This window comes from Trichosurus vulpecula, chromosome 3 (genome assembly GCF_011100635.1).
Source record: "Trichosurus vulpecula isolate mTriVul1 chromosome 3, mTriVul1.pri, whole genome shotgun sequence".
In the NCBI taxonomy this organism is placed as follows: domain Eukaryota; kingdom Metazoa; phylum Chordata; class Mammalia; order Diprotodontia; family Phalangeridae; genus Trichosurus; species Trichosurus vulpecula.
This window is the reverse complement of record NC_050575.1, coordinates 271,894,198-271,908,476: the sequence shown is the minus strand read 5'-3', so window position 1 is coordinate 271,908,476 and position 14,279 is coordinate 271,894,198. Positions and strand designations below refer to the sequence as shown.

Sequence of the window (14,279 nt, the reverse complement as noted above, 5' to 3'; positions counted from 1 at the left end):
AAAATGACTAAGCCATAGTCCACACATTCAAGAAGTTTACAATATAGGAGGAAAGATAAGGCATGTATGACAAAATTTATTTTCAAAAAGATGTGTGATGTAATAATTTCAACAAGATGTGTATTTTGTCATAAGAATCCTGAGGAGGGAGAGAAATTCAGGCACAGACTAGCTAAGTGGATTGCAACAAAAAAAGCTAAAGAAATAATAGGGTGCAAAGTATCCAGGATTAGGAAGGTTACAATCTGGCTATAGCCTTCCCCAGTCAGACCTTATCAGGAAAGTGATGTAGAGTTGGGGGCATCCAGGAAGTGCCTAAACGAGGGTGGCTTGGATGTTAAAGGGCCCCAATATCATGTAATCCAGAGATCAACTGAAGCAGCTAGGTATGTTTAGCTTGAAGAAAATGGAGAGAGGAAAGGTGGTTGGTGGAAGTAATTGCCTTCAAGAATTTGATAAACTGACATTCTACATAGCCACAGAAGGCTATATAGAAGTAGAGAGTGTAGAGACGCAGATTTAAAGTCTAGATTCAAGGATTTCTTTAGAAATAAATAATTCTCAGTCAGAGTTGGACTAGGCAGAATCTCAGGTCCTTCCTAGTGCTGAATTCTTTGACATTACTTTACTTTCAGGAAATACGAAAGGATTCATGAAAAGATGCAGAATTTGAAGTGAATTTACCTTGAGAAATGGTGTGATTTTGAGAGAATGGGCTAAGATTAAGCAGGATTTCTAAGTAAAGAGCAGCACAACATGTAATAGCAAAACAGCAAGCTGTTCCAGTTTGCTGAAGCAAAAAAAAGCCCCAAAACAAAACAAAACAAAACAAAAATACTTGGAAGATTTATGGAAGAAGATACATGGGAGACAGAGCTGCATAGCTAGACTATGACCAGGTAATGTAAGGCCTTGAATGGAAAGCTGATGCTACGCTAAAACTGAACAGTAGATAATGAAGCACCATGGAAGGTTTTAGATTAGGACAGTGGAATTTATTCATTCATCCCACAAGAACTTATTATGAACTTACTGTGTACAAATCATTGGACTAAATACTGAGATAGATACAAAGATGCATAAGGCTCAGACCTTACATTATGGAGCTCACAATCTAGGAGGAAGTATTTGACATCTAAACATATTTAGTAACTATAAATTTCAAAGCAATAATCATTTATTATTCACTATGGCACAATAATTTAATACACACACAATAATGTTCCTTGAGAAGATTATTCTGATAGGTATATGCAGGATGGATTGTAGAGTGGAGAGAACAGTTAGGCGGTTGTTGAGAAAGTCCAGATGACTTTTTAAATTTTTTCTTTAAAATTATTCTTAAATGAAACTGAAACTATGTGATTATTATGGCCATGCTCAGCACTTTAGCACTGAAGGAAAGATGAGGAAAAAAATAAATGGAATGGTCAGAAATAAGTATGATAAACAAAATAAATGAGTAAAACAAAAGAAAAAGTTTAAAATTTTTTATCGGAGAGAGGAGCGTTCAAATTATGTTGCTGATAAATATTCTCCTTAAAACTGAAACACTCTCTAATATAATAATGAAATGGTAGAAAAGTCCTAGTATTGTAAAAAGAAGATTCCACAAAACATTTCTAAGTACATAAATAAAACTTCAACCCCTTTATAAATAACCTAAAAATCATTCTGTTGGTCATATAACTTCGATGAGGTATTGGTAAACATTCTTTCAATTCCAAAGATTGTGTGAAAATAATGGCTAGATGATTTTGTACAAAATGAACAATTAAAATATTGAAAAACAGACAACTACTTCAGGGCTTATCATTTCACTAATCATGATGAATCACTGAACACAGACTACAAGGATAATTATTAAAACAAAATCCAATTATGAACAGATTAATTTAGCAGTCATAAAAAGGGCAAAGACCACTAAAGTATTGCCAAGCCAATCTGTAACCCAGGCAATATCATCTTCCAAACCAATTGCTGATGCATGAAGATATTATCACTTGTAGCTGGATGAGTGACTTTAGTACTCCTATTATGGGAAAGCAACTGTCACTGAGGCCAGATTGGAGCTGGTCTCTACTGTCAAACTGTCATCAAATTATTCAATGTAGAGGGGAAAATGACCTAAACAATATGTAATGAGCCCTCTATTTCTTCTGTCACTACACAGACACATGGATGGATTATTAATGATTCTCAAGTGGATGAATTAAATGTACAATAAATTAAAATACCTTCAACATTTTCATTGATAAAAAGAACACATTTGTAATTTTTGCTTATAATATACATAGATGGGATATAAATTGGAAAACAATGAAGTGTTATATATGTGCTATATTGGTGGAGGATAAAGATTTTCTATCCATCCACATATATATAAGTATAAATATATATGTATATATATATACATATATATGTGCGTATATGTAAAAATATGATATATAGATAAAAGATATATGTGTGTATATATATATATTACTATAGATTTCCTTAATGAATAGCATTTGGAAGAATACTGAACACTATATCTTTGTCAATAAGCAGCTAATCTATTATTTTAATGGGGGGGAATTCAAGTCTTATAATTTTACATTCAAATGGGCGTCTCATTTACTTACTAAAATGTGTGTCATGACCTGATATGAAGTCATTCTAGTACAGGGGTTTTACACACATATAAATGTATATTTATGCATATATATACACACATATACACTTGTATGTATATTCTAAATAACCATATTTAAATATAATTAGAAGGATATAGTCAAGATAGTAGAGTAAAAACCAGCATTTTTGTTGAGCCCTCCTAATATGCCTTCTCCATAACAACCTAGAAAATGTACCAAACCTAATTCTGATAAGGAAATCTAAGAAAAGCTCACAATAAATCATTTTTTTCCATCTCAAAGCATATTAGGAAAACAAGAGGTCAGTAGACATTGTGCTGTGGACTAGCTAAGAGCTTAGCACGGTGCTGGGGGCAGCAGCTACAGAACGGTGAGCATTCTAGCACCTGGGGATGGAAAAGGAACTTAGATAGAACATCAGGGGCAGAAAAGCTCTGGGGACTCTTACCATGAGGAGGAGTAATGGATGCCACCTGGCAGATCTGTTACCCATTACCCAAATCCAAGTCACAAATACGGGGATGAGAAGAGTGACCCTGAGTGAGCATGGGACTTTAGCTGAGTACTAAGTACAAAACAAATTCTAGAAATTTAGCTGTGTGGTTTGAGTAGAGAAGCAACATAGTTACTCAGCTGGTCCAGTACACAAGGCTGAAGTAGAAGCCATAGCTGAAGAACATAACCAAAGGGGAGTCAGCAACTCAGTCATTATGAACCTGTAGAACCTCATAATGGACTCACAGTGACTAGGTCCAGCAACAATCTACTGAATCTAAATGACATACAAGCCAAAAGACCAAAACCTGCATCAGGAACTTGCAGAGCTCAGATCAGATAAGCTGTGGAACTGATATCTCCCTGGATCATACCACTTTGGAAGCACTGAAAAGGTGCATACCCACAGACTGAACTTTGAAAGCACCATAAGCTCAGCCCAGACATCCCCTAGAAGTAAGCCAAGTATAGTGCTAAGAAAAAGTCCAAAGTCAAGAAGTAGCCTTACAGAATGAGCAAACAAAAAAAGGAGTAGGACTGTAAAGAGTTATTATGGTGACAGGGAAGTTCAAGACACAAACACAGAGGAAAACAATGGCTTAAAAACATCTACAAGCAAAACCTCAAAGAAAAATATAGATTGGACACACATTCAACAAGAATTTCTAGAAGAGTTAAGCAAGGTGAAGAAATAGATTTTTAAAGAAGCCAAAAATTATTTTAAAAACCAAATGAGAGCAGTAAAGGAAAAAAACAACAAACAATTTAGCTAAATAAGAAAGTTATGAAAAATATAATTAACAGCTTTGGGAAAATCCTTACTGAAGAAAATAACTCCTAAAAATAATCCAGAATGGCCAGATGGAAGCTAGTAATTGCATGAGTCATCAAGAAATAATAAAAACAAAGTTAAAAGAATGAAGAAGAAGAAAATATGAAATATTTCACAGGAAAAAGAACTGCCCTGGAAAATAGATCAAGTAGAGATAATTTAAAAAACATTGGCCTACCTGAAAGCCATAAAAAGATCCTGGGTATAATATTTCAAGAAATTACAAAGAAAAGCTGCTCAGATATCTTAGGACTACAGGGCAAAGGAGAAGTTGAAAGTATTCACTATTTACCTCCTTATAGAAATGAAAGGAAAAAAAATTCTAGTGTTATAGCCAAAAGCTAGAACTCCCAGGTCAAGGAGAAAGTACTGTAAGCAGGCAAAAAGAAAGATGTCAAGTACTGTAGAGCCACCACTATAAAGAAATGCAAAAATGGAATATGCTATTCCAGAAGACAAAAGACCTAGAATTACAACCAAGAATAATATACACAGCAAAACCAACTATAGTCCTACAGGGGGAAAATAGATATTTAATCAAATAGTGGACTTTTAAGCATTCCTAATGAAAACAGGAGAGTTTAATAGAAAATATGACGTTCAAACAATGGCATTAGCCCCATCCCCTTAAAGACAGACTCCAAAATCTATATTTTGTCTGTATTTTATATCAGGCCCTGAGCAGGCATTGAACATTGATCTCAGTACTGCTCAACTTCAAATGTCTCTCTAAACTGGCATAGATGTTCAGTTAACCATGCAGGAAAGTTTTAGATCAACTCAAATATACTTAGATCAATATGGCATAGCTCCAAACCCTGGGAGCTCTTAAAAGAACTGAAATAATCTTATTTTCAATTTAGTTTCATTACATCCTAGCAATATTACCAGTGGTGAAGTTTGAGAATAACCAACAGGTCAATTCATTGAGAATAATACAATAAAGAAAAGGGTCAGATGGAGTTAAATGATGGAAAAACTAAAAAAAAAATACACTTAGAGGAGGAGAACTTTCATTCAGTAAGCATTCATTAAGTTCCTACTATGCACCAGCCACTGTACTTTACAAATATTATCTCATTTGAGTCTCACAGCACTTGAAGGTAGATACTATGATTATTACATTTTACACTGAAGAAACAGTTAAAGAAACTGAGGCAGACAGATCCTAAATTATTTGCCTGGATGAGTATATATGTATATGTTTATACCCACATAGACACAATACAAAGTATAACTTTAATGCTGAAGAATAAGTTTAACATTCATATCATAGGTTTCTTGTATTACAGCTACTCTATTCAACAGTAGGAGCTAACCTAGATATCGCTTTATATATGGAATCCATGGAATGACAAATGCTACAAATTTATGCTACCAAGAAAAAGTAATATATTACATCAAGAAAATGGAAAGAAGAAGCGATTATTAAAAGGGCAATTAGCTTGATTTTATTCTATCATTAACATCATTAACATCATATTCTATCATTAACATCATAGAACACCATTCTATCATTAACATCACCCCAACACTTTAGTAAGAAATGCAATGGGCAGAAGTATGACAGAATTAAGTGAAAGTGTCTATTGTACATGACTATTTTTGTCAACTATGACACCTGAACTTTACTTTAAAATGCCTAAAACATTTCATCAACTATCTCCCTGCTCACCCTCAGGTACAAAGAGAACTTCAACTTTTTTCATGCAGACTACCTATGTAGGACAAAGCAAGTAATTTCAGATATGAAATATTTATGTGAACCACATTCATCTCTACAAAACACAGAGAACAGTTTTACTTTAACAATATAAGAGTGTATACGTGTGTGTCACGTTTATCATGTGTCATATACACATCATCCTAGGAAATAAGATGATAAATTGGGCCCCAGTCACCGTTAATAATATAAATGAAGAAATAGATTTCTTAAGCAATGCTACATTACCACTTTAACTAGAAAAAAATGAATATGAAAAAGTTGTATTTTAAGCTATGATCCCTTTATTGTTATTTTTATTTTCCTCCAAGTTGGCCAAACAACTAAGCAAAAAGGTCAAAAAGTGCTATTTTTCCCTATGTAAATGTAATGGAAATTTTGTCCATTCTACGCTCAAAGAGAAAACATCTCGTAGAATTGACAACAACATTCCATTAGCTATTACTGAAAGCAAAGTGTAACAGATGCCTTCACCATGATTGCCAATCAACCCTTCCATGGCAGCTGAAAACACAATGCATCACTTTGATCTCCTTAGCTCTAAACATCCACAATGAAGAAAACTGTACAACAAACAAAAGAGTGGCATGATTTCTGAAACCTGTCTCCATGACATTTAAAAACGTTAGCACACATTTTGTTCAAATTCTTATATTTTCTAGTTTCAGAGAAATTCTATTAGTGACCAAAAATGATCATTCATATAAAAAATAGGAAGAAACAATAATAAAAAGTAAGATTTAGACCATATCAAGTGAAACATTTTAATCGTATACAGCATGGAATTGAATTTAAAATATGAATTAAAAGGGTTTGTCATACATTAATTCAAAAAGAAGACATTTTTAAAATGATGCTTCTGAGGGACAGAACAAGCTAAAAGTTTCACATTAGTTATGAAGTATGTTTGAAAGCAAGTACTCACATTTTGCTGGCAGGTCATACCCACACGTGATCTTAGCTTGACCAGTCTCACAGCCACTCAGATTACGGCATTCAGCAACCAGACAGGGACCAGCTGCTCTATGAATACAGCCATCCACTAGGGAGGGAAAAAAGGCATCACAATCAATGTAAAAATAATATTCATATACACAGTGAGATTAAAAACAAATTCAAAGAAAGAGAAGAGATATATGTGTTCCTCTTTCATTATCATCAACATCACAAAAACAATTTTACCTAAATATCGACACACTTGTAGGAAATTCTAACACCTTCCTGTATTTGGGAGATAAGAGAAAAAGAGGAATAGAAAAATAAAAAAGACAAATAGCAGAAGACAATGCAGGAAGCCCTTGGAGCAGTTGGAATCACTTAAGTACTGAAGGGGTTGGATTTCAGATATAAAAATTAGAAGTGGACCTTCTCTTCCCACTACATTGTGCAGACAAACTTCACACTCATTACTTGCCGTCTATCAATGTTGGCATTAATGTAGATTTCTATACCTAACTTTTTGTATATGTATTTTAATTTATATATTTTCCTTGCATATGGATATCTAATAATTCTTCTGTTCGAAATGGATAGCTAAGACACTTCTGCAAGCAGAGCAAGATAGCAGAGTAGAGAAAGTATTTATTAAAGGTCTCCCAATATTATTCTCCAAAAAACCCTTTCAAATAACTCCTGAAATTGAATTTTAGAGTGGTAGAGCCAACAAAAGTATAGAGTGAGACATTCTTCAGCCCAAGACAACATAGAAGGTCAGAAAGAGAGATCTGTGATGCAGGTGAGGATGAAGTGTAGTGGAACTAGGTGGCTGAGAGAAAAGCAGCAGCATCTTTGAGAGCTCTCAAACCAAAGATCTTAAGGGGACCTGGCAAATGGTCAGAAAGAGATTACCAGTTACCCCTGTGATAGCAAGGGATGCAGGACCAAATACTGTTGGGTAGCTCCATTGCCTATAGCTACTTCTGGGTCATAATTGCAGGATGAAGAAGAGCACTTTTGGTCAAGCAATCAGGTACCTTTAGGAACTGTTACTGTTTCAGGTCTCAAGGGAGGAGAGATCCTGAGGAGTAATATCAATTGCAATCCCAAGATGCCAGGGGCACTTCCTGGATAAAGACCAGAGTATAGACTGAAAGAGAACAGTGATCATAACTCTTCTCATACAACACTAATTCGGAATAACTGAAAATTTTCAAACCCACAGAAATAGCACTGAAAATAGCCATGCAAAAAAGCCTGAAACTTGAGAAAGTGTCCCTTCCCCTATGCTGGAAACAGAGGGCAACATTAACATGAAGTTCCAAATCAAGATAGAGGGTAAGAAAATGAAGAAACAACCAAAAAGAAGAAGAACTTGACTCTAAAAATACTGTGGTGACAAGAAAGATGAAGATATGAACTCAGAAGAAGACAATGAAGTCAAAAGTGCTGCAAGTCAAGCCTCAAAGAGAAAAAAAAATGTGAATTGGACACAAGCCCAACAAGAATTCTTGTGAGGGCTAAAAGGGGGGAAAAACTACTTTAAAAATCAGAGTGCTAAAGGATTAGGTAAAGAAATGAAAGCAAAAGAAGAAAATTATTAAAAAACGATATTTAACAGCTGGGTAAAAGAGGAACAAGAAATACTGAAGAAAATGACACCATAAGAACAGAATGGACTAAATTGGAAAAAAGTACAAAAGCCCACTGAAGAAAATAATTCCTTAAAAATTAGAAGTGGGCAAATGGAAGTTAATGACCATATGATGCATCAAGAAACAATAAAACAAAGACAAAAGGATGAAAAATAGGAGAAAATGTAATAATCTTGTGGTAAAAACAACTGACCTAAAAACAGAACAAGAACTAATTTAAGAATTATTGGACTGGCTAAGATACAGATAGGTAGCTCGATGGAATAGAATGGACATAGAATTTACAGCAGTAAATAGATATAATAACCTTATATTTGATGTGTAAAGACTTAAGATTCGAAGACAAGAATTCAGTATTTGGGAAATGTTGGGAAAACTGGAAAGCAGTAAGGCAGAAATTGGCCATAGACCAATACGTTACACCATTTACCAACATAAGGTCAAAATGGACACATGACCTACAATAAGGAGAGATTTTCCAAGTAAATTAGATGAACATGGAACATATTACTTATCAGACTTATGAATGGGTGAATAATTTATGAATAAACAAGACAGCAAAATTAGGTGTAAAATGGATAATTTCAATTACTTTAAATTTATAAAGTTTTGTACGAATAAAATAAATCTAACCAAGCTCAGAAGGAAAGCAGAAAATTGAGGGGGGAATTTATAGAAAATTTATCTGATAAAAGTCTCATATCTAAAATATATAAAGAACTTTGCCAAATCTGTAAGAATGCAAGTCATTCCTCAACTGACAAATAGTCAAAGGATATAAACAGGCAGTTTTCTGATGAAGAAATTAAAATAATTTATAGTTATACAAAAATGCTCTACACCATTAATAATTGGAGATATTCAAATTAAAACAATCTTGAAATATCATTTTATACATACCAGATTGGCTAAAATGAAAGAAAGTGAAAGTGACAAGTGTTGGAGGGTATGTGAAAAAATTGTGACACTAAGTTGTTGTTGGTAGAATAGTGAACTGATCCAAGCATTCCGGAGAGCAATCTGGAATTATGCCCAAAAAGTTATTAAGCTTCCTATACTCTTTGACTGTACAATACAACTTCTTGGTCTATTTCCAAAGACAATTAAGGAAAAAGGAAAAGAACCTATATGTTCTAAAATGTTTATAGCAGCTCTCTTTGTTGTATTAAAGAACGGGAAATTGCAGAGATGCCCATCAGTTGGGGAATGGCTGAACAAATTGTGGTATATGATTGTGATGGAATACTACTGTGCTATAAGAATGAGCTAAATTATTTTAGAAAAACGTGGAAAGACTTGCATGAAATAATGAAGAATAGAATGAGGAGAACCAAGAGAATACTGTATACCGTAACAGCAATATTGTTTTAAGAAAAACTTTGAATGAATGTTATTTTGACTATTATAAATACTCTGATTGACTATAAAAGACATATGAAGTTGCTGTCTGTATCCAGAGAAAGAACTGAAATAGAAGTATATAGAGAATAATTTTACATACACATATGTGTGTGTGTCTAACAGTAACCATCTCTAGGGTAGGGAAGAGAATAAAAAAAGAAATTTACGGGATAATTTTGCTGTATATTTGAAAGGAATAGCAAGTTCTACATAGTAGATTTGCCATTTCATGTATAATTATCTTTTTTTATCATACTATGTTACAGAAATCCTTGGTTTATTCCATAAAAAAATTTGACTTAAAAAATTACTGGAATACTTGAAAACCATGATAAAAAACCATAGATCTCATATTACAAGAAATTATCAAGAAAAACTGCCCTTATATGCTAGAACCAGAAGGTAAAATAGAAACTGAATCCACTGACTATCAACTGAAAGAGATCTTGAAATGAAAACTCCCAGGAATATTGTGGCCAAATTCCAGAGCTACCAGGAAAAAGAGAAAATACTTCAAGAAGCAAAAAAAGAAAATATTCAGATAGTAAAGAGCCACAGTCAGGATCACAGTAGATTTAATAGCTACCATATACAAGGAGCAGAGGGCTTGGAATATAATATTCTGGAAGGCAAAAGAGCTAGGATTACAAACAAGAATAACCTACCCAGCAAAACTGAGTATAATTCTTCAATGAGAAAAAAAACAGACATTTAATGAAATAGAGGAAATTCAAGTATTTCTAATGAAAAGATCAGAGCTGAATAGAAATTTTGACTTTCAAATACAAAATCAAAAGTAGCATAAAAAGGTAAACATGAAAGAAAAATTGTAAGGGACCCAATGATGACAAAGTATTTACCATTCTATAAGGAAAGAAGATACATATGTCTTCTAAGAAGTTTATCATTATTAGGGCAGTTAGAATTATTCTACATAGAAAGTGCAGGAATGAATCAATTACATTTGGTTTATGTAAAAAAAAATGTTTAGGTGAGAAAGAGAGATGGCCTGTGAGAAATGGAAAGGGAAAAGAAGAATGGAGGAAATTATTTCACATAAAATATGTGCACCACTAAGAGCTTTTACAGTGGAGGGGAAATAGTGAGGGGATGGGCAGTACTTGAACATCATTCACCTCTAAATTGATTCAAAGAGGGAATGTGTGTGTGTGTGTGTGTGTGTGTGTGTGTAATATATATATATATACATATACACACACACACACAATATATATATTACACACACACACGCGTGCACACGTGCACGCACACACACACACACACACACTTAGAAGGGGGCAAAAGAGAGGACAGATAAAAGAAGGTAGTGGTAAGAAGCAAAATGGACTTTAGAGGAGGGACAAGCTAAAAAGAGAGAGAGAAGGATAAACAAAAAAAAATTGGATGGAAGAAAATGCACAGCTAGTAATCATAACTGGGAATCTGAATGGGATGAACTCATCCATAAAAACAGAAGTGGACAGCACAATGGATTAGAAACCAGAATCCAACAAAACTTTGTTTACAAGAAACAGATGTGAAACAGAGAGACATAGAATTAAAATAAGGGGCTGGAGTAGAATGTATTATGCTTCAGCTAACCAAAAAAAGTCAAAGGTAGTAATCATGACCTCAAACAAAGGAACATCAAAAATAGACCTAATTAAAAGGAATAATGAGGTTAACTACATCTTGCTAAAAGGTACTACATATAGACAATGAAGTAATATCAATATTAAATATCTATGCACCAAAGGGCATAGCACTCAAATTCTTAAAGGAAAAGGTAAAAGAATTACAGGAGGAAATAGACAGAAAAACTATACTAGTGGAAGAGTTCAATTTTCCCCTTTCAGAGTGAGATAAATCTAAACATAAAATAAATCAAAGTTAAGCAGATGAATAGAATCTTAGAAAAGTTAACTATGATAGACCTCTGGAGAAGATTGAATGGGAATAGAAAAGAATATATCTTTTTCTTGGCTGTACATGGCATCTTCACAAAAATTGATCATGTATTAGGACATAAAAACCTCACAACCACCTGCAGAAAAGCAGAAATATTAAATTTGTCCTTTTTATACCATAATGTAATAAAGACAACATCAAATAAAGGGCCATTGAAGCATATCTCAAAAATTCATAATTTAATTAATATAATATCATTAATAATTTTAATTAATAATTATAATCTATTCTTTAAAATGAGTGGGTCAAAGAACAAATTATAGAAACAATCAATAATTTCACTAAAAAGAATGATAACAATGAGACAACATTCCAAAATTTATGGGATGCAGGCAAAGCATTACTTGTTGGAAAATTTATATCTCCAAATGCATACTTCAATAAAACAGGGAAAGAGTAATTAATCAATTGGGCATTCAATTAAAAAAAACTTGAAAAAGAATGAATTAAAAACCCCAAATTAAAATTTAAAAAACCCTAAATTAAACACCACAATAGGAATCCCCCAAAAGCAAAGGAAAGATTAACAAAATTGAAAATAAATAAACTGAATAAACACACCATTGAACCAAGAACTGGTTAAATACCATATATATATATATGTGTATATATATATGCATATATATATATATATATATATATATGTAGTGCATGTGTGTGTGTGTGTGTGCATGTGCGTGTGCGTGTGTCTGTGTCTGTGTCTGTCTGTGTGTATACCACTGGTTAATTTGTTTAAGAAACAGAAAGAAGAAACCCAAATTACCATTATCAAAAAAGAAAAGGATGAATATACCACCAATGAATATGAAGTTAAAGTAGTTGTTAGGAGTTATTTTGCCCAATATATCCCAGGAAAACTGACAATCTAAGTGAAAGAGATGAATATTTGCAAAAATATTAACTGCCCAGATGAACAAAAGAGGAAATAGAACACTTAAAAAAAAAACCCTATCTTGGAAAAAAAAAAATCGGAAATGATTCCCTAAAAAATACTCAGGAACAGAGAGATTTACAACATGTAAGAAACCATTAATCCCAATATTATATAAACTATTAAAAAAATAGGTCAAATCCTGCCAAATTATTTTTATGACACAAGTATGGTTTTAATACCTAAACCAGGAAGAGCAGAGAGAGAGAGAGAGAGAGTGAGAGAGAGATGTGGGAGAAAGGCAAGAAACCTGAAACAGGAAGACAAATTAGCAAGCATTTACATTTTTTTCCTTATCTCTTAGCTATTTGTACCTCCTCTCCAAATACTTCGAGTTCATTTTCTATATCCGTATATGTGCACATGCTAGAAGAATGTAAGCTCCTTGCAGGCAGGGACTGTTTCATTTTTATTGTTGAATTCCTGGAACTTAGTAGAGTGTCTGGTCTGATCAAGTGATTAGACATCTTGTGTTTCAGATGTTAATGGGGTATAAAAATGGAGGTGTCTAGCAGGCAGGTTGTGATGGGGGGATGAGCATTCAGGAGAGTTATATGGGCAAAATCCAACAAATTAAAGAAATAGTTATTGAGCCCATGTGCATGGAAATATGCCAGATACTGGGAATCTTTTTTTCACATCAGACCTGTGAGAAAATTCCTTCTACTAATACATATTGGCACCTCCTCCACAATTTAGAGTCTTGGAGAGTTGTATGATTATTAAAAGGTTAAATGATTAAATTTCATTATTTGTATGAATTTTGATTTGAACCCAGAAGTGCCTCACTTCACAACCATACTTTTAGTCACAATTTCAACTACTCCTTCGCAAGATGAATAACAAGGATTTTACATTACAACATGTATACAAGTTAGTAAATATAAAATAATACAGTGTAATTTTAAAAGAGTGAGAGTTCATAAAGAGGAGGATTAGGAAAGTCCTTCAGTTGTGCCTGGTCTATATACCTATTAGAATACTTTATGTTCTCTAAAGTCACAACAAGGCAAAATAGAATGAGTACTGAGAAAACAACATCCGACTTAACAAATAAAGATAACTGTTAACCTGGGAGAAAAAAGTTTTAGCCAAGTGATGGGGTCAAAAGCCAAACTGAAAAGAGTTGAGAAAAAGTGAAGTGATGAAATAACAGACAGTGAGAGTACATGATTCTTTCAAGGAGTGTGGCTATGAAAGGGAGACAGCAGTGTCAAGGGGAGAGTGTTAGTTTTTTAAGTATGGGGGAGATGTGGCCATTTTTGTAAGCACCAAGGAGGTAGCTATTGTTAAAAAAAAACAATGAAGGTGAAGTGGGAAGAAGGAATGATTGAGAAAGCAAGTTCCCTTAAAGGAAAGAAAAAGATGAGATCAAGAGGAGGACAAATACAGGGGTTGACCTTGGTAAGAAAGGTGACCTCAGACTCACACTAGAGCAAAGTAGGAAATAATGGGGGATGATGTAAGGAATTTTGAGAAATGTGGTAGGGGAGTATGGTTAGTTAGTGACAGATGTCCTTTGATGGCTCTATTGTGACTATCATCCAGAAGCAGCCAAGGCAAACAGCAGAGGCATCTATACAATGAAAAGCCTAAGTAAAGAAGATTTCCCTATCTTAAAGCTTGCCATCAGATGAATTATTTACTATAGCTGTCTATTTACTATAAACCAACCTGTAGCCTTAGGGTAGCACACAACTCT

The 14,279-nt window shown here is 33.7% G+C and overlaps 1 protein-coding gene across 1 annotated transcript in view; it reads right to left on the bottom strand.

Annotated features, from left to right (window-relative positions):
- The window catches only part of MACROD2 (mono-ADP ribosylhydrolase 2), a 2,244,457-nt gene that overhangs the window by 1,564,564 nt on the left and 665,614 nt on the right, over positions 1–14,279 (bottom strand). The window contains 1 exon segment of the mRNA XM_036750299.1: positions 6,612–6,728. Within this exon segment, the coding sequence (XP_036606194.1) occupies positions 6,612–6,728 (117 nt within the window).